The sequence below is a fragment of the Crinia signifera genome, chromosome 2 (assembly GCF_055691185.1).
Source record: "Crinia signifera chromosome 2, ASM5569118v1, whole genome shotgun sequence".
Taxonomy (NCBI): Eukaryota; Metazoa; Chordata; class Amphibia; order Anura; family Myobatrachidae; genus Crinia; species Crinia signifera.
This window is the reverse complement of record NC_139218.1, coordinates 173,755,262-173,779,349: the sequence shown is the minus strand read 5'-3', so window position 1 is coordinate 173,779,349 and position 24,088 is coordinate 173,755,262. Positions and strand designations below refer to the sequence as shown.

Sequence of the window (24,088 nt, the reverse complement as noted above, 5' to 3'; positions counted from 1 at the left end):
TGCCGGGTCATACAGCACAAACAGAGCTTCTGATTTGCGTAACTCTCTAGTACGACTTTCATGAATCCGGAGTGCTCGAACAACATCTAGCGAGCATAGCTCCGAGGAATCCTCTGAAGGTGAAAAAGCAGGAACAACGATATCCTGGTTTAAGTGAAACCGTGTAACGACCTTAGGGAGAAATTCCTTCCGAGTCCTTAGAACAGCCCTATCTCTGTGAAAAACTAGATAGGGTGAAATATGTGACAGTGCGGATAACTCCGACACCCGTCGAGCAGAAGCAATTGCCAACAAAAACAAGGTTTTCCAGGATAACCAACGAATGTCTACTAAATCTAAAGGTTCAAATGGTGCACCTTGAAGTGCTGATAAGACCAAAGGTAAGTCCCATGGTTGAGTGGGCGGAATAAATGGGGGCTGAACATGCAAAACTCCCTGTAGGAATGTTTGAACAGCCATTCGTTTTGCAAGGCGCCTCTGGAAGAGCACAGAAAGCGCCGAAACCTGCACCTTCAGAGATGCCAAACGCAGTCCTAATTCCAGGCCCGACTGGAGAAAAGCTAAGAACGTGGAGAGCCGAAATTCTTGAGGCGAACAATTCCTCTGATTACACCAAGTGTAAAAAGCTTTCCACACGCGATGGTAAACTCGTGAGGACGAAGGTTTACGTGCGGCCAACATGGTCTGAACCACTTCTGGTGCAAACCCTTTGGCCCTTAAAATCTGCTTTTCAATCGCCACGCCATCAAAGCCAACGTCTGTAGGTCTGGATGTAAGCACGGGCCTTGAGACAACAGGTCCGGCCTCCGAGGGAGAGGCCACGGAGGTTCCAGGGACAATGCTAGTAGATCCGTGAACCAGCCTCTTCTCGGCCAGTATGGTGCCAGAAGTATAAACGTTGCTGGTTCGAGTTTGATCCTCCTGATGAGTCGCAGAAGGAGAGCTACTGGTGGGAATACATAAATCAGGGAGAAGGGCCAAGGAGCGGACAGGGCGTCTGTTAACACTGCTCCTGGAACCCTTGAGCGAGCTCCGTACCGAGGTAACTTGTGGTTGTATCTGGACGCCATGAGATCTATTTGGGGAAGGCCCCAGCGTTCCACTATCTGATCGAATACCTCCTTGTGAAGACTCCACTCCCCTGAGTGTATGTCCTGTCTGCTCAGGAAATCGGCCTCCCAGTTTTCTATTCCGGGAATGTGAACGTCCGAGAGGGCCAGACGATGGTTCTCTGCCCACTGAAGTAGAGGGAGTACCTCCCGTATCGCTGCTGCACTCCTGGTCCCGCCCTGGTGGTTTATATATGCCACCGCAGTGGCATTGTCCGACTGGACCTTCACTGCCTTGGACTGGACTAGGTGCTCTGCCTCGGCGAGGGCTCGAGAAATGGCTCTTATCTCTAAGATGTTTATGGGAAGCTTTGCTTCCACCCTTGACCAACGACCCTGAAAAGAGTGTGATCCCAGGACCGCTCCCCAGCCTCTGAGGCTTGCATCGGTGGTCAGAATTTCCCACTCGTGGGCCGAGAACTGACGGCCCTTCCGAAGATTTTCCGGGCGTAGTCACCAAGAGAGAGAGAGCTTTGTCCGAGTGGACAAGGGGAAAGTCTGTGACTTGAGACACTCTTGTGAGCGGTTCCACCTCCGAAGCAGTTCCAACTGCAGCTGCCTTGAATGCAGCTGACCGAACTCCACTATCTCGAAACAGGAGACCAGCTTCCCCAGGATCTTCATACTGTGGTGTACTGACACTCTGTGAAGCTTCAGAAATGCCCTCAACATTACGAGAAGAGCAGAGATCTTTTCCTCTGGTAGATAGACTCTTTCGGCTACTGTGTCTATACGAGCTCCTAGATGGATCATGTTTTGGACCGGGGTCACACTGGACTTTTTCCAATTGATGATCCACCCGTGTGACTCGAGGTGTATTGAGATCTGGAGGTGAATCAGGAGAACCTCTCGAGATTGTGCTATGATCAATAGATCGTCCAAATAATGAAGGATTCGAATCCCCTGGGTCCTCAGGGCCCCCGCCATCACGGCCATGATCTGTGTAAAGACCCTTGGGGCCGTGGAAAGGCCGAACGGCAATGCTGTGAACTGATAATGAAAGTTCTGGACTGCAAATCGCAGAAAGCATTGGGACTCCTCTCTTATCGGGACATGTAGATATGCATCCCTGATGTCCAGGGATGTCATAAAGTCTCCCGGCTCCAGGGCCTGGAGGATTGACCGCAGGGACTCCATCCTGAACCTGGGCACCTTTATGAATTTGTTGAGGCGTTTCAGATTGAGGATGGGTCGATAAGAGCCATCCGGTTTCCCCACCAAGAAGAGATTTGAGTAAAACCCTTTCCCCCGTTGACTGGGGGGTACCGGCACTATGACATTCCTGTCCAGAAGGGACTGGATGGAGTCGGAGAGAGCCTGTGCTCTGTCCTGGTCCTGTGGTAGGCCTGTTTTGAAAACCCGGGCTGGGGGTCGCCCCTGGAACGGTAGTGAATAACCCTGCAAAACTATGGCAATGACCCATCTGTCTGATGAGGTCTTCTGCCATATGGCGGAGAAATGCAGGAGGCGACCGCCCACCCGAAGATTTCGGTGGGCCGCCTGACCCTCATGCCGCGGGCTTCTCAGGCTGCTTGGGAGCCTGACGGCGTCCTGTCCAGGACTGTCTCCCCCTGGTACTGGGGGTTCTTTTCTGCTGGGGAGGTCTGGTCGAGGACTGACCTCTAACCTTTCTCTGGGGCCGAAAGGAGCGAAAATTTACTGCCCTTCCTTTTGGAGGCGCAGATGGGAGGAATGCTGTTTTTGAAGTGGCCACCGTGGTCACTATTTTGTCCAGCTCTGGGCCGAATAAGACGTTCCCAGAGAACGGTAAGGCCTCTAAAGCCCTCTTAGAATCCGCGTCGGCATTCCACGTACGCAGCCAGAGGGCCCTGCGAGCTGCCACTGAGGAAGCCGAAATCCTTGAGGAGAGTGAGACTGCATCCACTGCTGACTCCTCTAAATATGTAGCCGCCTCTCTGATTAGGTCCACTGAGGACAGTAACTCAGACCGGCGTGTACCTGAAATTATGGCCTCCTGTAATTCATCTGCCCAGGAGGCTATAGCCCTAGATACCCAGGCTGAGGCCATTGCCGGGCGGGCAGAGACCCCCGCATTTATGAAAATCGCCTTTAAGCAATTTTCCAATTTTCTATCAGTGGGGTCCTTCAAGGAAGCCACTGTAGGAATAGGTAACGTGGTGGTCTTTACTAACCGAGCCACGTGGGCATCCACTTGTGGGGGCGTTTCCCATTTGCTGCGGTCAGTCGCATTAAAGGGGAAAAAAGATAGGAGGTGCTTGGAGACTAAGAATTTTTTGTTTGGATGAGCCCAGGCCTCAGATAAAACCCCATCCAGATCAGTGCTGGGAGGAAATGTTGCTATGTCCTTTTTCTTCTTTTTGAAAACAGGAGCATCCGATAATGCAGGCTGATCCTCCTGCACCTTAAGAGAGGAGCGAACCGCCTTAATAAGAGCATCTACCCGTGACTGAGTCATACGATCCTCTTTAGAGGAGTCTTGCTCATCATCACCATCATCATCGGTGCCAATTGCACCGTCATCTCCAGTATCTCCCCCGTCAGAGTCATCCTGCTGAGGCAGTAAAGTAGGCAAAGCCCTGCGTCTAACTGGTGCCTTCAGAATAGACTGAAGGGAGTTAGACACCTGTACTAGACCCTGTACGGAAGAAGATAAGCCCTGAACCCAGGTTGGTTCTGGGGCGGGTACCGTGGACACGGCCTGTGTTGTGGCCACCTCAGAAGCAGAAGTGTGTGGCCCGACTGCAGCTAACTGTGTGGCTAAGTCTCTCATTGCTGTGGAGAGAGTGACTGCCCAAGCTGGCTCAGTGGACTCCTTTATAGGATGACTGGCAGGCGAGGGTGCAGCTACAGAGCAACGGTCACACACACCTGGGTCTGTCTGCCTCTCTGAGGAGAAATTCTCCTTACAATTTCCACATGTGTAAGCGTGCAGTCAAGCGTAAAAGTCACAAGCCCCCACACAAGTCTGACAATGACAAGCTGTCTTAGAAAAAACAGACAAACTGTACACTTAAGCCCTATCAAACAAGTTAGGGTTAAGCAAAAAAAAAACAAGCACACACTATCACCCGCTGTATCAGCGCTAAATATAGCTTGATATCAGCGTTTTAGGGGAAAGATAAAGAAACCTGGTCCCTGGTGTCGCGGAGCAGGAGTCTGGGTGCACTTCTCCCTCTCAGCGCTGTGCCTGTAATGGCGTTCAGACGCTGCGGAGGCGGGGAGAAGCAGAGCTGAGCGCGGGAAGCGTGATTGACAGCTCTGTAGTATAGGGGCGGAAGCCATCCAAGATGGCGCTCCCCAGTACAGCTAACCTGGTGGTCTAGCGGCCGCACGGAAAAGACCGGGTGCCTGCTGCCAGGACCGCCGGAGAATGCACCCTTCCCCCGGCGGTATCGCCGCTCGGCGTCCCGCTCCTTAGAGATGGGACCCGCTTACCTCTGACTGGAAGCGGCGCCTCAGTGTGCTGTGAGGTGTCCGGTGTGTCTGGTCATGAGACTAGCACGCCGGACCCAGTCAGGCAGGAGTAGCTGCCAGACGGCACTGTCTCCTGAGGAAAAAATAAAAGTAAAAAAAGAAAAAAATAAAGTTTGGGCACGGAGCCCTCTCCTTAGTAACCTGTGCCTAACGGCACCAAGGAACAACTGAAGCCTAGGGGGGCGTGGAGGAGGAGGACGAGGAGCCTGGGCTGCACCCAAAGAAAATTTATCTCCTTGGTGCCTGTCGCTGGTGGCTCCACCCACACCCCACTGTCCCAGTGTCCACCATGAGTATGATAGAAAAATCTAATTATTGAATGGAATGTTTTTATTCTGCTTATTGTATTGCCCATAGGGCGTTGTTTTATTAAATACTGTTTTGGTTCAGTATTTGTGTAAATTATTCAGAGCGCACTCTGAACTTTCTTCCTTGCATTTCTAAACCCTTTAGGGCCCGTCTAACAGGGGATCTCCCAGAGGTGCTGCTGTAACCCTTTTTGGGCACGGTTGGGGTTGTTTTGTACTGTACATATTATATATATATATATATATATATATATATTAATGTGCCGCTTCTAAAGAAATGTAATAATCCTTCAAATAATAAAATTGCCTTGTAGACACCAAAAATGTTTTTCAAGCCTCTTCATACATACTGTACCTCCACTTTACACCAGTGAGAAGTGCTGAATTAGAGCAAGATGCTGGTGGCTGTGAAAGTTAGTGTGCTTTCTATATGTCCATTTCTAGCCGAGGAAAAGGGCCATCTTAAAGTGCATACTCATTGACTGAAATATTGGCCATTCAATCAAACAGGCAGAACTATCGACCAGTGGCCCTTATTCTGGTTCACTCGCATAGGCAAATTATTTCAAATGGACAAAACCATGTGCACTGCAGGGGGGGGGGGGGGGGGGGGGCAGATGTAACTTGTGCAGAGATAATTAGATTTGGGTGGGGTTTTACTTCAAAGTGAGATCTATATTGCAGCTTAAAAATAATGCAGTCAGTATTTAACCTGCATATAAACAAAATAACTCACCCAAATCTAAATCTCTCTGCACGTTACATCTGCCCCACCTGCAGTGCAAATGGTTTTGTCCATTTGAGAAGGAATTTGCCTTTGCGAGTGAACCAGAATAAGAGCCAATGTGTACCAACGACATGTCTGAATGGAATCGTTCACAGACATATCACATCGGCTGTGCAGCACAATATTTTGGGGGATCGTAAAGTACTGTGTGTACGGGTGATCTGCCAACCACACGTACAGCTGCTGTGATCAACAGCTCAATGGGTGGGCGCATGCACAATGGATCAAGCAGCATGTATGGATAACATCAGTCTGTAGATTTTTCTGCAGATCTACTGATCTGCACGTATATCTACCAGCATATGACTAGCTTTATGGGCGTGTCTACGAAGCATACACAGAAACTCAATAATTAAGGCTGGTACAAGTTTTGATGGTAGCATCTACAAGACGCACCAGGGTGTATTACAGTATCCATAGATGCGTAAAGTAGGTATTTCAGCCCTAGCACTTTCATCCTCTTGGATGTACACCAGGGTAGGACTTTGTAGGGGCATTTGCATCAAGTGACAGATGGGCACCTGCCAAAAATTGCAGCCACTACCACATCTGCATCCAACTCTGAATCAGGCTCTTGTTGTTTTCTGGAAACAATATTCTTCTATACTGTACAACAACTGGAGAAGGACAGTCTTTGTAACAGATCATTTGTAAATAATAATACTGTACCTCTTTCTCCTTATCATTCAACTTTTCTGTTCCAGGAAGTCCAGTTAAGTCTAAAGGAGGAGCACTTCGTCTACCTATCATACACAATAAACATTGTTAATGCAGCTGTAATATTCACACAGTTCAGTGTACCAGAGCATGGTAGACTGTAGGTACTTATGTACATGAAATATTTAGGTTTGCTAAAATGGTTATAGCATTCTACTGCAATAAGTGCTCTGTACTTAGCACATTAAGCCTCATACACATGGGGTGTGAACTGGCATAAGCACCAATCGCTCAGCATACATCGCTGCACATATCGCTCAGCACACATCAATGCACACAAGATGTATGCTGAGCGGAGTTTTGCCTATTGTTTATAGGCAAAACCTGCGATTTAGCAGGATAGACAGTGCAAGCAATGTCTATCTCTGTGCGCGATAGCGATGCAATGGACCGTGCATCAAAGTCGCCCATGGCCTTAAACACAGAGCAATCTGATCGCTTAGAAATGGGGTTAAAATCGCCCCGTGTGTATGCCCCTTCAGTCTTACTAAAATTACAGATATAGGTATGTATTCAGTGTTGGTTGTTAGGTACGTTCTGTCTAAAACAGCATATTTTCTGCCTGAAAAAAAAGTGTAGTTGAATTCGACTATTCAAAGTCATTTTTTATAGTCAGTCTAAAGCAGGCATGTCCAACGTTGGCCCTCCAGATGTTTTGAAACTACACATCCCAGCATGCTTTGCAATAGTTTTAGCATTCTCTAATAGCAAAACTGTGAAAAAGCATTCTGGGATGTGTAGTTTCAAAACATCTGGAGGGCCAACGTTGAACATGCCTGGTCTAAAGCATTCCGCCTGTCAACCCCTTTCGCTTGCTTCACCTGTCTAAAGGTGCCCATACACTAGTAAGATTTATCTTCAGATCTGGCTGGTTGGAACAAAAACATGGTTATGGATGAGTGACAGTTTGTCAGTTTTCCAGCATTTCCAAGCAAATGGTCAACTGTCATTAGCTCTCATCCATAACCATGTTTTTATTCCAACCAGACAGATCTGCAGATAAATTTGCGTGTGTATGGCCACCTTAAATGAGTCATTTAGACATTTTATTTCAAATTGTCTAAAGCAGCGGTCAAACTGTGGGTCCTGACCTACTCAGCATGGGGTCGCGACTCCATGTTATTGACCATAAGGCTGATGGCTTTTCTAATATCAGACAGTGATTCAAGGAGTCTGATAAATCTGATTAGTTGCCTGTTATTTTAGACTCCTCCCATAATTTTGTGCTTCCACAATGCTGCCATGCATGGGCTGTCTGCTGACTACACGTGATGACCTTCTGCGGTAACTTGCTGGGGTCCCGTAATTATTTTTATTGTCTGATGGGGTCCCAGAGCAAAATAGTTTGAGGACCCCTGGTCTAAACGGTCTAAAGTAATGTTAATTCAGTGTCAGATTGTCTAAATATGTGTTAATTCAGTGTCAGATTGTCTAAATATGTTCTACAGTTTTCAGTCAGGGTTTAGACAAAGCGAACAAGACAATTTCTTCTGTCAGAAATTATTATTTTATTGATGTCGTTTTTTTAAATTAATCAATGTAATTTTGTTTGTAAATATATGTTGTATGTTTATTATTGCCCATATGAATATATTTAGATTTTTTTTCATTATCTTTTTACTCTACCCATTTTGCATGGTCTTTCCCAGCATGCAGGGTTGTACCCATGTGATACAGTGGTTGATGTCAGGCAGAGGGTTACAGGCAGTGGAGGAGAGGGTGAAAAACAGTGGGAGATGCCACGGAGGTGACAGGGAGAGGAAATATGTAAAAAGTCTGTGGTTTGGGGGACCAAATGGAAATTTGGGTGCCCTAACCAGGACTTTAGTCCAATTTAGCTGGTATTTTTAGGTGCAACAAGCGCTGTTGAGCACAAATGAATTAGCGCTATGTTAAAAAACGGAATCGCTACAGTGACATAACACAGCATTACATGGGAAGGTGTGGCATTGTGATGGTAGGACTTAGGACAGAACATTGGGCTGGATGAAAGAGGAGGAAATAAATGTTAATTGAAGGGAAGCACTAGAAAGAATTGGGGGTACACTAGGATGAATGAGTGGGTGGGCACGGTTATCGGACTGTCTAGGAATTTCTAGCAGTGAGGCAGTTTAATTGGGCAGCTGGAGGGTTGGAGAGGGAAAGGTAGAGACTTTGGTCGAAGTGGAAATTTTGAAGTGGGGGTATGGAAAAGTAAAGGCTGCATTCATGTGCGTGCCCCAGAAAAGAGGTGTGGCCACTCAAAAGGGGGCATGTTCTTCTGTGTAGTGTAACACACCATATACAACACAATAGTAGATCCGCTTATACTTGCCCCTTACACACGGAATGAGCCAAAATTCACATTACATTATGCCACACAGAATAAGCCAAAATTCACACAGAATGAGTCAAAATTTACATTATGCCATATGGAATCAGACAAAATCCAAGGACAAAGAGATGGGTAGCAGGATGCAGGGGCAGAGAGGGTGGGGACAGATGGAGGGGACGCAGGGTCAGAGAGAGCGGAAATGCAGGGACACAAATGGCAATGGTGCAGGGATAGAAATATTGCTAGTGCAGGGATGCAGGGAGACTGTGGAGGTGCAGGGAACTCTGGAGGCAGCAGGGATGAAAGTCTGCGGGACAGCCACAGATGGGTGCACCCGGCAGGTACCAGTGGTGGTGATTACTTTCATGCTACCTGCAGGCTCAAGCAGTATTGGAGAGGAGCGTTGGCTCTAGAGGAAGACAGGTGTATCCCGCGAATGGAGAGGGAACCAGCAGCAGATCCAGAGGCTGCAGGGATTACAGCCGGATGCACCTGGCGGGTGGCAGGGGAGAGGGGACCAGCGGCGGCAGTGGGGATTACATTGTGAGGGGACAAGGGCGAACACTAAAAGCAGATGCAGCAGCATGGCCACTGCCCCCCACTTCTTGGTGCACAGGACTAGTGCTGCCTCTGCGCACTTTTATTTAATAAAAGAAAAACACTTCTGCATCAGTGCTGGTATGCTATACCACCGCATTTCAGCCCACTTTGACCACTGTATTTGTATATTATGCCTCAAGGGGCATAAGCATGAATGGATGTACAAATACCTATATGACGAATTGAACAAACTGGAAGTAAAAAAAACCCTGTTGTTTTTATAACAGAGTTCATTTGACTTGTTATATTGGCGAGTGCCTGACAGTTGTGGATACCTTGGATATATTGTAGAAACATGAGAAACATATAAATGTTAGCGTATGCCGGAGCTGCGTTGGAACCCATAGAACATCCATTGACCTGCAGCCAAAATCCTCCATCATGAATAAAATTATTCTTGGTCAAGACAAATTGTATCAACAACAATAAAAATTCAATATCTGGACCAGTATAATAATTTTGGGCACGAAGAAATAAATCAATGGCCTCCATACCTGCATTATGAGGAATTACGGTGTAGGGCTGTAATACAACATCAATATATACGGAGGTGCACTGGGATAGCGATTGCCTTGCAGCAATAATTGGCCTCCCAGGTGGATTTTCCATGTTCTTATGCTTTTGAAGCAAGCTGTCCATGAGGGCATCATCCACCAAACTTTAATGGACGCTCTGATACCCCAATACGGATTCAGTATGAAATCCCGGCGGTCGGGATCCCGGCGTTCAAAATCCCGACCGCCGAAATCCCGACAAGCGGGGGACGTGGATCGCCTTCCCTTGCGGGCTCGCTGCGCTCGCCACTCAGCGGGCCCGGTGCCTCGCTACGCTCGGCACGCTAATTTATTCCCCCTCCAGGGGTGTCGTGGACACCCACGGAGGGAGAAAGTGTCGGGATTTCGGCGGTCGGGATTCCAGCGTCGGGATTCTGAACGCCGGGATCCCGACCGCCGAGATTTAAACTGCATCCCCCCAATACCCTGTGGTTCCAGTGATTTACAGCATTCCAAAAATACATAAGAACATGGAAAATCCACCTGGGAGGCCAATTATTGCTGCAAGGCAATCGCTATCCCAGTGTACCTCCGTATATATTGATGTATTACAGCCCTACATTGTGCGGCATCCACGATATCTTTTGGACACTACCACACTACTACAACTGTTGCAGATGCTTCCCACTATGACAGATGAGGTATGGCTTGTGACATTAGATGTAAAGAGCCTCTATACCGTAATTCCTCATAATGCAGGTATGGAGGCCATTGATTTATTTCTTCGTGCCCAAAATGATTATACTGGTCCAGATATTGAATTTTTATTGTTGTTGATACAATTTGTCTTGACCAAGAATTATTTTATTCATGATGGAGGATTTTGGCTGCAGGTCAATGGATGTTCTATGGGTTCCAACGCAGCTCCGGCATATGCTAACATTTATATGTTTCTCATAGAACAACAAATTTTCTTTAGTAATCTCAGAAATTGCCGCTAGAATCCTCTTATATCGTCGTTTTATCGACGATCTTCTCATTATTTGGGTAGGACCCATTAATGATTTGATTGGTCTTGTAGATGATCATAATAGGAGTACCAGCCCGGTTAAATTTACTATGTCGTACGACCAGAAAACTATTAATTTCCTCGATGTAGCGATACATCTGAACGAGGGCCGTATATCAACCACACTTTTTCAAAAAATGACTGATAGAAACAACTTACTACATGGTACCAGTGCCCACCCGAGGAGTTTGGTTAGAGGATTGCCATACTCACAAATGATCCGCATTTAGGCTATCATTTCAGACCCAGTTGAGGCAGATGCGCAAATTGAGGTGCTTATTGAGAAATTCCTTGATAGAGGGTACAAGCCTCATGATCTTAAGTTAGCCAAAAATCGTGCCGCTTTACTTACCCGTGACCAGTTATTAAAAACCAAACCCATTGAAGAACAACCCACTAGTGAGGTCATCCCATGGGTAACTAAGTATTCCAGTGCTAGCCCTATTATCAACAAAGTATCCAAAAAGCTATGGCCCATTGTATCCACAGATCATGATATCAATAGTTGTATGATTCCTGGCGCTGTGTTTTACCACCCACAACGAGGGACTAAATTTACTATCAGACATACACTCAGTTGCGAATCACGCTTTGTAGTCTATCAATTGATCTGTCCGTGCGGCTTATCGTACATCGGTAAGACCAAGAGGTCATTTATGGAGAGGATCACGACCCACAGATCTACCATCCGGGCAGCTTTGTCGGGTGGAGAATTTGACCACCCGGTGCCCAAGCATTTCCTAGCCATGAAGCATACTTTACTTTCATTGAGATATCGCATGATTGATTATGCCCCCCACCAACTTATGGGGTAGTAATAGGGGTTTGCAGCTATTAAAATGCGAGACCCGCTGGATACATAGGCTGGATACAATTTCACCCAGGGGCCTTGTTAGACTTCTGTATGTTTATTATAGCAACCACTGTTCTCAACTGTGCTTATAGATAGATATTGTCAGTGTATGTCTGATAGTTGTTGATAAAGTTTTTCAGGTACTTCCTGTTTTATCTTCCTGGTTGTTATGCAGTAGCTGGTGATGCAGCAAGCAGAGTGCAGCATGTCATCCAAGTTATATGTTCATCATTAAACCTTCTTCTTGAAAATCTTACAGCATCTACTTGTTCTAAATGCGTTCCTGCTAACAGGTTATGGGCCCAGGACTGCAGAAAGAGAAGTAACAAGAATCAAAAGCACTCAAACAGAAAGGCAGAACCCAGAAGAGACATGGCTGCCATTAACAGTGCCTCAGCCAAATTCACAGTGATGAATCTGACTAACCAGAATTACCAGACATGGAAATTCAAAGTAAAGATGCTGCTTATAAGAGAAGGTACGTGGAAATGCATTCAAGAACCTAAACCTAACCCAGTCACAGAGGAATGGACTGAGAGAGATCAGAAAGCCCAGAGTACAATCTCTCTCAGTATAGATGATGATCAGATCGTGCATATATGTAACTGTGACAGTGCAAAAGATATGTGGGATGTGCTGCAGAAAGTGCACGAGAGAGCAAATTTAAGCAATAAGCTATATTTAATCAGAAAGCTGTATCAGTCTAAACTGCTTAAAGGCCAGGACATGCAGGATTATATAAGATGTACTCTAGAAATGGTAGAGCGTCTGCGTTGCATAGGAGAAGAAATAAAAGACTTTCATATAGCAGCCCTGCTACTCAGTGGTCTCCCAGATAGTTATGAGACACTTGTAACTGCGCTAGATGCCAGACCAGACGATGAACTTACATTAGAGTATGTGAAAGGCAAACTTGTGGATGAATATAAGCGCAAGACTGAGAGTACAAATAAGGATGAAGGATCCTTAGCAGAATCGGCATTAAAGGTGCAGAACTGTTTACAGAAATCCACTCAGAGACATGAAACACGTGAATGTTTTGTATGCAAGAGACCCGGTCACTTAAAGGCAGATTGTAGAGTTTGGAAAGCCAGAATGGATCAGTTAAAGAAACAAGATGCTAAGCAAGAAGCAAAATGTGCTATAAAAGAGTCAGGAAACACTTCTAATGCTGAATTTGCCTTTCATAGTAACGGCGGTACATCAGTGATAAATGCGTGGTGCATTGACTCAGGAGCTACAAGTCATATGACTAATGATAAAAATTTCTTCACTCAGTTGGACCAAAGTAATTCAGAAAGAATAGCTACAGCTAATGGACATTACATGGTTTCAGGAGGGATAGGGGAAGGTTATCTTTACTGTCCAGTCTCTCCAACATTTACCAGAAAAATATTTATGAAGAATGTACTGTATGTGCCCAATCTTGACACTAACCTGCTATCAGTGAAAAAGCTTGCCAAGCAAGGACATATTGTGACATTTAAAGGTGACAAGTGTATTATTACAAATGGAAGCCACATTCTTGCAGAAGGAACTATCAAAGATGAGCTATATCAGTTAAAGTGCAGAGAAGTTGTTAATACCGCTAAGCAGGAGCATATTAACTGCATCCATGTATGGCACCGTCGTCTAGGGCACAGAAATCCAGCAGCAATAAGAAAACTAGCCCAAGAACAGCATGCAAATGGTATCAAAATTGATCCTTGCACACAAATGATGAAGTGTACCAGCTGCCTAAAAGGGAAAATGACAAGAAAACCTTTTCCAAAAGCAAGTAATAGTAGAGCTGAAAATTGTCTGGATATAATTCACACAGATGTATGTGGACCAATGAAAAATATGACCCCAGGACAGAAAGATATTTTCTTACATTCATTGATGATTACTCCAAACTCACAACTCTTTACCTGCTGCAAAGTAAGGATGAAGTCTCAGAAAAACTTGAAGAATATCTTGCCCAAGTAAACAACAAGTTCGGAAGATTTCCAAAAATAATGCGTGCAGATAATGGCACAGAATTCAAGAGTGGCAAAACACAAACCATTCTGAAAAGACATGGAGTTACATTCCAGACTACGGTACCATATAATCCAGAGCAAAATGGTGTCGCTGAAAGAATGAATCGGACACGATGTGAAAGTGGGCGGAGCATGCTCTTTGATGCAGATTTGCCAGCAACTTACTGGGGAGAAGCAATCATGACAGCCTGTTATCTCCAAAATCGTTTATTAGGTAAAACAACTGAAAAGACTCCATATGAACTATGGAATGGAAAGAAGCCTGACCTGCATCATATTAAAATATTTGGAAGTAAAGCATTTGTACATGTTCCAAAGGAAAAGCGCTCAAAATGGGATGCTCGAGCAGAGGAAGGAGTGCTCGTAGGTTACAGTGAGTCTCAAAAGGGATACAGAATTCTACATAGAGAAACCAACCAGGTGACAATAAGTAGAAGCGTTATAATTGATGAAAACTCAGTGTATCTTACATTTGAAGAAATGACACAGGCAGTGCAGCTTGAAGAACAACCACCGTCAGTAGAAGAAAATGATATTGAAGTTGCTATAAGTGATCCTGTTACTGCTGAAGAGGAAAGATTACCTCTACCTCCAGTCAGGAGTTCTACAAGGTGTAATAAGAATATTCCACCAAAGCGACTATCTTATCTTGCACGAACAGCACCAGAACCTGAACCAGAATCCTGGAAAGACATGCAAAAACTGCCCACTAATAAAAAGGAAAAATGGATTAAAGCAGCTGATGAAGAAATGGAATCTCTTAAACAGCTCCAGACATGGGAACTTACAGAGTTACCTGTAGGAAAACATGCAGTTGGATGTAAATGGGTTTTTAAAACCAAATATGACTCTGAAGGTAAAGTCCACAGATTTAAAGCAAGATTAGTAGCAAAGGGCTATACTCAAAAATATGGTGAAGATTATGATGCAACTTTTGCACCAGTTGCGAAACAGAGTACTTTCAGAACCTTGATGGCCATAGCTGCTTTAAGAAATATGGAAGTAAGGCATTTTGACATTAAAACTGCTTTTCTCAATGGTGATATTGAAGAAGAATTGAACATGGCTCAGCCTGAAGGTTATATAGTAGAGGGCAAAGAGCATCTTGTCTGCAAATTACAAAAATCTCTCTATGGTCTCAAACAATCAGCAAGAGCATGGAATAGTAAAATAAATGAAGTTTTACTAAACGAAATGTTCACAAGAAGTAAGGCAGACTCATGCCTATACTCCAAGTTTGAAGATGGAAAGTGGATGTATCTACTCTTGTATGTGGATGATTTGATTATTGCCCATGAAGAAAATGAAGAAATCAAAAAGTTAAGTGAAGTTCTGAATTCACACTTTGAAACTAAAGATCTGGGAGAGGTGACATACTATCTAGGAATCCAGATACAGCGGAAAGAAGATGGAAGTTTTCTGCTCAATCAATCTGCTAAAATTACTAAAATTCTCAATCAGTTTAAAATGTCAGAGGCTAAAGGTGTGACTACGCCAATGGACACAGCTTATCTCAAACTGGAAGGAGAAGATGATCTCTTGCCCAGTAATGAACAATACAGACAAGCAGTGGGGGCACTTATATATGTGGCAACCACTACAAGGCCAGATATTTCAGTTGCAATGTCTCATCTTTGTAGGCGTGTGAGTAAACCTCGTCAAAGAGATTGGAATGCAATCAAGAGAGTCATGCAGTACCTTAAACACACACAGGACTTGAACCTGACATTGTCAGAAAAAGGAAATCTTGAACTGACAGGATATGTGGATTCAGATTGGGCAGGTGATTACAAGGATCGCAAGTCAACAAGTGGCTTCTTGTTCAAGGTTGGAGACAGCCTAATATCATGGTCCAGCAAAAAGCAAATGTCAGTTGCCTTATCATCAACAGAAGCGGAATACATCTCAGCAGCTTATGCCAGTCAAGAAGTTGTTTGGTTACGTCAGTTACTACAGGATTTTGGAGAGTCAGTAGCAAAACCAACGTATTGTTTGAGGACAATCAGGGATGTATAAAACTTGCAAACAGTGAAAAGATAAATGCTAGAACCAAACATGTTGATGTGAAGCATCATTATCTACGTGATCTAGTGGAGCAAAATGTAATTCTTCTTGAATATTGTGAGACTGACAATATGTTAGCTGATATTATGACAAAGCCAGTACCAAGGCCAAAGTTTGAGGATATCAGATCTAGAATGGGACTTGTTTGAGAAGCAGTAGTTGAGTGGGGGTGTTAGACTTCTGTATGTTTATTATAGCAACCACTGTTCTCAACTGTGCTTATAGATAGATATTGTCAGTGTATGTCTGATAGTTGTTGATAATGTTTTTCAGGTACTTCCTGTTTTATCTTCCTGGTTGTTATGCAGTAGCTGGTGATGCAGCAAGCAGAGTGCAGCATGTCATCCAAGTTATATGTTCATCATTAAACCTTCTTCTTGAAAATCTTACAGCATCTACTTGTTCTAAATGCGTTCCTGCTAACAGGCCTCAATGAACATCTTGGCATTAGCTGTTTGTCTAGAAATTAATCAAAATTTCCTGTGTAGGTTCGGTCCCTGATACGGCCGAGTACTATTTCCTTGTGTATTACAACAGACTGTCGACTAATAGTGATTTTAGTATAACATATGTTAGGTGAATCTACATTGGGATTTATACTAGTATTTAATATTAATGCATATTATGTAGCCGCTCTGTTATTAACAGGTGCGCACCCAAATTTTCCCGTGGTTAATCGTTTATTTACCTGTTACTATCACGTTCGATACATATTTGCTTAGTACAGTAAAGGAATGGCAGTGCACAACTTGCTTAAATGTATCGCTGTTTGTATGTATTTTGTATCTTGTTTTGTAACCATGGTGATGGTAGAACGCAGCCCTACAGGACTTGAAGCATGCTGGATGTCTTACGCACGGCGGTGTATAAATGTTTGTAAATGAATGTGACCTGTTAGGCCTGTTAGGCCTGACGAAAATGTCCAAATAAAGGACATTGAAACATTGCACCACGATCCTGTGTACTGCATCTTCCTGCTGAGTGCCGCACCTCCAACCTGAACTATTCACTATCCTAGTGAGGGCACCCGGTAAAGTACCGTGTCTGTAAGCGCTGCGGCGTGTTTGTGTGTGCTGGACTCTTGTCAAATATATATATATATATATCTCCAGTTCCCAATACAGAGGGAGACCAGCACCAGTCCATTTAAATGCTTCAATACATGTTTATTTTCCTTTTGAGAAAATGCATCCTCGTGCCAGAATAAAAAGTGACACCCAACAGGCTATACTTAACATCACTTGTCCACCGCCATCCTCAAGCGCATCATTTCAGACCCATCTGAGGCCGAATCACAAATTGAAGATCTCATACAAAAATTTTTAGTGAGAGGGTATAAATTGCAAGATTTACTTTCAGCTAAAAACAGAGTAGCACTGCTATCACCTGACCAATTACTGGCCCCAAAAGCCATTCCACCGCCTCCTAAGATTATCCCTTGGGTGACTACATACACCAAAGAAAGTCCAGTCATAAATAAGATCTCTAAAAAATTGTGGCCCATTGTGAAAACCGACCGTGATATTAATATCCCTGACACAAGGTTAATGGCATGCTATCAAAGAGGCCCCAACTTCCGTGATATGTTGGTAAAAACCGACATTACTGGGTTTAACTTGCCTGCCAAACCCCTGCCCCGTGGTTGCATACGCTGCACTTGCACCGTGTGCACTTGTATGATCCCTGGTAACATCTTCTACCACCCACAGGGGAACCAAATATACTATTGGACATACACTTACTTGCCAAAGCAAATTTGTAGTGTATCAGCTAATTTGCCCCTGCGGCTTGTCATACATTGGCAAGACCGAAAGGAGTTTTAAGGAGCGCATCACCACCCACAGATCAACCATCAGTGCTGCCCTGGCAGGTGGCAAATGTGAACTACCGGTACCCAAACACTTCGTGGCTAGACAACACAATTTGCCCTCTTTAAGGTACCGGATGATTGACCACATCCCCCTCAGTTTGAGGGGTGGCAATCGTGGCTTACAACTTTTAAAATGCGAGACCAGGTGGATCCATCGTTTAGACTCCTTGGCTCCTAGGGGTCTGAATGAGCTATCAGGAATAAGTTGCCTCAATAGAAAGTAGAATTATTTGTTAGGTCTATATATTTATGTAATTTCTATCTATCTATTTAATCTCTTTAATACCATGTATTGCTGTACATTATTTATAGTGATCGAGTAAGATACGTCAGTTAGACATATAGTGGTCCTAGCATTTTCTAACTTGTAGTTTCATATGCATCCTTTCTGCCTGTGAGGTGTTCTAGATAGCGCAAGGTCCAATACCTAAAGTGTTTGTATATAATTTACAGTGCATGCCAAGGAGGCAGCAAGGGGGTCTTGAAGAAGGTCCAGGGAAGGACCGAAACGTTGACCTGTACCCACTGTCACACAATGGTGTTATTATCGGTATGTGATTAAAATTGCTTCTGTAAGCAAATCCGGTGAGTGCCCCATCGTTTTTCTATTTGAATATTGAAGATACCTGGACTACTGGGAGTCTTTTTGGTTTTTTGGCACCCTGGTCGATGAACTGTTATTTGGAGAGTGCTGTCCATACGGACTGGAATATATATATATATATATATATATATATATATATATATAACCTAACCTCCAATCACCATTTTTATAAATTAAAGTTTGATTATACACTGTCATAATTATACTTTTAATTAAAAAAATAACAATATTCAAATGGATAATTTAGAGCTATTGTAGGAGGTAGAAATAAGTCGTATTGGCTCATAAACGAAATTGAAGACTTTATAAGTGGAGTAGAACATTGTTGAACAGATAATACATTTTGAATTTGTGCATACAGATGGGTCTTGTCCCATCCTTGCTGGCGGGTCGCCATGGCGTCTGCGCTGGCGACCCGCCAGCAGCCACGCCAGCGAGGAGACTGAGACGCGCGTGCGTCTCACGCGCACGCGCGTCTCAGTCTCCGTCGCTGGCGCGACGGAAACCCTGTCCGTCTCCGCCTCAGGGAGACGGACAGGGTTAGGGGGGGGGGGGGGGGGGGGGGGGCGGTCAGTCGGCGGGGACCCCGGGTTACCGCCGGCAAGCCGGCGGGGACCCGGGGAAACGTATGGAAGCGCCGTCGGAAGGGGACGCGCACGCCTCTCGTGCGCGCGTCCCCTTCTCACGATCGCCATGGCGCTGGCGGGGGATGGCGGCTGGCGACGCCAGCGCCATCCCCTGACAAGATGGGAAAAGACCCATCTGTATGTTTATATATATATTTTCACGTATCTCACTGCAAGGTTGTAAACACATACCTTTATAGAATAACGTTGTGGTAAAACTACAAACAGGGTGGAAAGTGTGTGTGATTCTTTCCTCTAAGCCGAAAGAGAAGGGCACCCAGCCTATGCTACTGTCTCAATCTTATGATAACTGGCCTGAAATGGCACCTACGCAGTGAATTAATATACAACTATATCAGACTTTTTTTGACAGAATTAGCAATTAGTATGATTTACAAGTTTAATCACATCAATTTAATGACATACCGCCTCTGGTAGTAAGAGTTGTTTTGGGGTAATAAATGTGGGTATTCAAGTGGATCGCCTATACAATTGGTCACCTATAAGTAATTACATATTGACTTAACCACATATTCCATATTACAATAAACAATTTCAAATGGAGCAGGTTTCCAAAAAAAAAACCCCACATACCTGGATAAGTGTTCACTTGTCTGGCTCAGCAAGAATGACTGAGATCCAGCTACACAGGGTTTATATAGTGCCTCATGGTGACATCACTTCCTCCTGGAGGAACTAATGATGTGGTGAAATATTTACTAGCTCCATCTTGTGGAAGAACTAATTAGTGTCAGTGCTTGCAATTTAATAATTATTACCAGTTATACCTACAAATGTAAAAATATAAACCATTAGAACTACTAATGAATACTATATATTAATATTAATACAGCTAAGAATAAATAATAATTTACATACGTAGTCAATTTAGGAAAAAATAATAAATAATAAATATAATAGATATAAATAATAATTGATATACATTTGTATAATAATTCCAACCATGTGTTGGGTTTTGAAAACAATGGAATCCTGCTACACTTTTACAATTGATTTAGCTGTATATAGTTTGACACACTTTACAAAAATGAGACGATGTCAATACTCTCATTTAGTCCATTGGGACTTAAAGGGTTTTGATGGAAAATCTAAAATGATTCCCTTTTTGAAAGAATTAGGTCTCTGTCACCACCTCTACCATCACATTTAATGTGCTCCAATACTGTAAATCTTAATTGACTGGTATCTGAATTATGTTTGTTTTGGAAATGACGGGGTAGACTGTGGTTCTGTACTCTGTTTTTTATGTTTCTTAAGTGCTCTTGGATCCGAAATTTCAGTTTCCTTTTAGTTTTTCCGACATACTTCAAATCACAACTACAGTGGATCATGTAGATCACATAAGTGGTATCACACGTGACAATGGTTTGTATGTTCTTTTCTGCTGTCCAATTTTTGTCTACATGTTTACAGCAAATACATTTCTGACAGGGAATCAGTCCCCGTTTACCTGATAGAAAACCTTCTTTCCTTTGAAGGGACTCATTGGATTTTAGTTGACAAGGAGCTAGCATATGTTTCAAATTGAACGCTCGTCTGTACACCACATCAGGTTTTGTAGGGAGGTGTGGGCCCAGGATCGGATCCTTGAGCAATAAATGCCAATGTTTTTGTATGCACTTCTTAAATTTTGAAGTTTTCCTGGTTGTAACGTGTGATAAAGGGTCTTTTGGTTGCTTTATAGTTCCCTGCAGTAGTACATCCTAATTCTTTCTCTTTCAATAATGACTCTCTAGTTCTATCAAATGCTCTTTTTTGGTCCTGTACAAGTTTGATTGGGTCATATCCTTTCATAATGAATTGGTCTTTCAGAATGGTGGATTGTTCCCAGTATGCTACTTCCGAACTGCAATTCTTCCGTATTCTAAGGAATTGAGAAAATGGGACATTTTCTTTCCATCTGGGCAAATGGCAACTTTCTGCTGGGATGTAACGGTTTACATCGGTTGTTTTGAACTGGGTCTTGGTGTTGATGCAAGAATTAGTGGTCTCAAATTGGACATCGAGGTAGTCTATATCCGTTCTACTATATTTAAAAGTGAATTTTAAATTATAGCTGTTAATCTGTAATCCGGATACAAAGTTGATAACACTCATGGAATCTCCCTTCCAGATTACAATTAAATCATCAATATACCTTTTGTAGTAGATGATGTTCCTAAACTTGAACCCACTTCCTTCATAAAGGCAGTTTTCTTCCCAATCGTTCATCAGGATGTTTGCGTACGAAGGGGCAAACTTTGTTCCCATTGCCGTACCCCGTCCTCAAACTCAAACCATGTCCTTTTTTAGGAGAGAGAAAGGTGGGCTTCCCTTACAGACAGGAAGTGGAAAAACTCCATACCAGATTGGATTCTCCGATTGGAAGAAAGTGGCCTATAAGAGACGAGGAAATAGAGGAGGTCGACAGCTCACCCAGAAAAAGAATAAGACAACCAGTCACAGACAGAGACGGACCGGCGACAACATCCTTAACCTTTCCAAGAAGGCTTTATCTCAACCAGAGGTCACACTTTTAGATAAAGGTTTAAAATTCGCTCCTAACCAGCATGTGGATCAGTTTGAACTCTTTATTGACTTAAATAAATTTATCAGACAATTAACTTTACAACGACACTTTCTCAAGTTTCCAACTAAAGATACACAGCCAAGTCAAATTCTGGAACCAGTGGTCTCCTTACCTTCAAAATACTATCCAGTTGAGTCTTGTGGTAGTCATCTTGACATTTTCTATGAATCCGTTAAGGAGGAATTTAGTAAGATTAAAAATGTAAATGAAAAACTGCAATGGAATTTAACCACTGCGGAACAACAAGCCTTGAAGAAACTGAAGAACGACAATGAGTTGGTCATAAAAATGGCCGATAAAGGCGGAGCCGTTGTCATTCAAGAAAGGTCGGACTATGTCCAAGAAGCTTTAAGACAACTAAATGACGAATCCACGTACTCCATTATTCCTGATGATCCGACCACAACTTACAGAGATGAATTACTAATGATCCTTAACAAAGCTTGCCTGGATGGAGTTATATGTAAGATAGAATATGAGTATCTGGCCGTGGCGAATCCTAGGATTCCAATATATTACCAAAGATCCATAAGGATAAAAGACCATCCACCTGGGAGGCCCATTGTGGCCGGAATCGATTCTTTAACTGTGAATTTGACACACTTTTTAGATTTAAAACTACAAAAATACGTCAAAATGCAGAGGTCATAGCTTAAAGACTCCACTTGTCTATTAAGGGACCTGATCCATATGCAATGGTCTCCTGAATTGTATTGGGTGACCATAGATGTACAGGCCCTTTACACATCAATACCGCACAACAAGGGGCTTGAGTCTATTGCCTCAATTCTTTCAAAAGATCCACTGGTTTCAGTTGAAGAAAGAACATTTCTCTTGGCAGGGATAGAATTTATCTTGTCCCACAATTATTTCAAGTTTGAGGACGTATTCTACAGACAAGAACGGGGTACGGCAATGGGAACAAAGTTTGCCCCTTCGTACGCAAACATCCTGATTAACAATTGGGAAGAAAACTGCCTTTATGAAGGAAGTGGGTTCCAGTTTAGTAACATCATCTACTACAAAAGGTATATTGATGATTTAATTCTAATCTGGAAGGGAGATTCCATGAGTGTTATCAACTTTGTATCCGGATTACAGATTAACAGCTATAATTTAAAATTCATTTTTAAATATAGTAGAACGGATATAGACTACCTCGATGTCCAATTTGAGACAAATAATTCTTGCATCAACACCAAGACCCATTTCAAAACAACCGATGTAAACAGTTACATCCCAGCAGAAAGTTGCCATTTGCCCAGATGGAAAGAAAATGTCCCATTTTCTCAATTCCTTAGAATACGGAAGAATTGCAGTTCGGAAGTAGCATACTGGGAACAATCCACCATTCTGAAAGACCAATTCATTATGAAAGGATATGACCCAATCAAACTTGTACAGGACCAAAAAAGGGCATATCATAGAACTAGAGAGTCATTATTGAAAGAGAAAGAATTAGGATGTACTACTGCAGGGAACTATAAAGCAACCAAAAGACCCGTTATCACACGTTACAACCAGGAAAACCTCAAAATTAAGAAGTGCATACAAAAACATTGGCATTTATTGCTCAAGGATCAGATCCTGGGCCCACACCTCCCTACAAAACCTGATGTGGTGTACAGACGAGCGTCCAATTTGAAACATATGCTAGCTCCTAGTCAACTAAAATCCAATGAGTCCCTTCAAAGGAAAGAAGGTTTTCTATCAGGTAAACGGGGACTGATTCCCTGTCAGAAATGTATCTGCTGTAGACATGTAGACAAAAATTGGACAGCAGAAAAGAACATACAAACCATTGTCACATGTGATATACATGATCCGCTGTAGTTGTGATTTGAAGTATGTCGGGAAAACCAAAAGGAAACTGAAATTCCGGATCCAAGAGCACTTAAGAAACATAAAAAACAGAGTACAGAACCACAGTCTACCCCGTCATTTCCAAAACAAACATAATTCAGATACCAGTCAATTAAGATTTACAGTATTGGAGCACATTAAATGTGATGGTAGAGGTGGTGACAGAGACCTAATTCTTTCAAAAAGGGAATCATTTTGGATTTTCCATCAAAACCCTTTAAGTCCCAATGGACTAAATGAGAGTATTGACATCGTCTCATTTTTGTAAAGTGTGTCAAACTATATACAGCTAAATCAATTGTAAAAGTGTAGCAGGATTCCATTGTTTTCAAAACCCAACACATGGTTGGAATTATTATACGAATGTATATCAATTATTATTTATATCTATTATATTTATTATTTATAATTTTTTCCTAAATTGACTACGTATGTAAATTATTATTTATTCTTAGCTTTATTAATATTATTATATAGTATTCATTAGTAGTTCTAATGGTTTATATTTTTACATTTGTAGGTATAACTGGTAATATTCACTGATAAAAAATATTAAATTGCAAGCACTGACACTAATTAGTTCTTCCACAAGATGGAGCTAGTAAATATTTCACCACATCATTAGTTCCTCCAGGAGGAAGTGATGTCACCATGAGGCACTATATAAACCCTGTGTAGCTGGATCTCAGTCATTCTTGCTGAGCCAGACAAGTGAACACTTATCCAGGTATGTAGGTTTTTTT

The 24,088-nt window shown here is 43.1% G+C and overlaps 1 protein-coding gene across 2 annotated transcripts in view; it reads right to left on the bottom strand.

The window, feature by feature from the left end:
- The window catches only part of TADA2A (transcriptional adaptor 2A), a 271,049-nt gene that overhangs the window by 21,519 nt on the left and 225,442 nt on the right, over positions 1-24,088 (bottom strand). For both annotated transcript variants that reach the window (XM_083173206.1, XM_083173205.1), the window contains exon 14: positions 6,330-6,403. In XM_083173206.1, the coding sequence (XP_083029332.1) occupies positions 6,330-6,403 (74 nt within the window). The remainder of the gene's footprint in view (positions 1-6,329; positions 6,404-24,088) is intronic.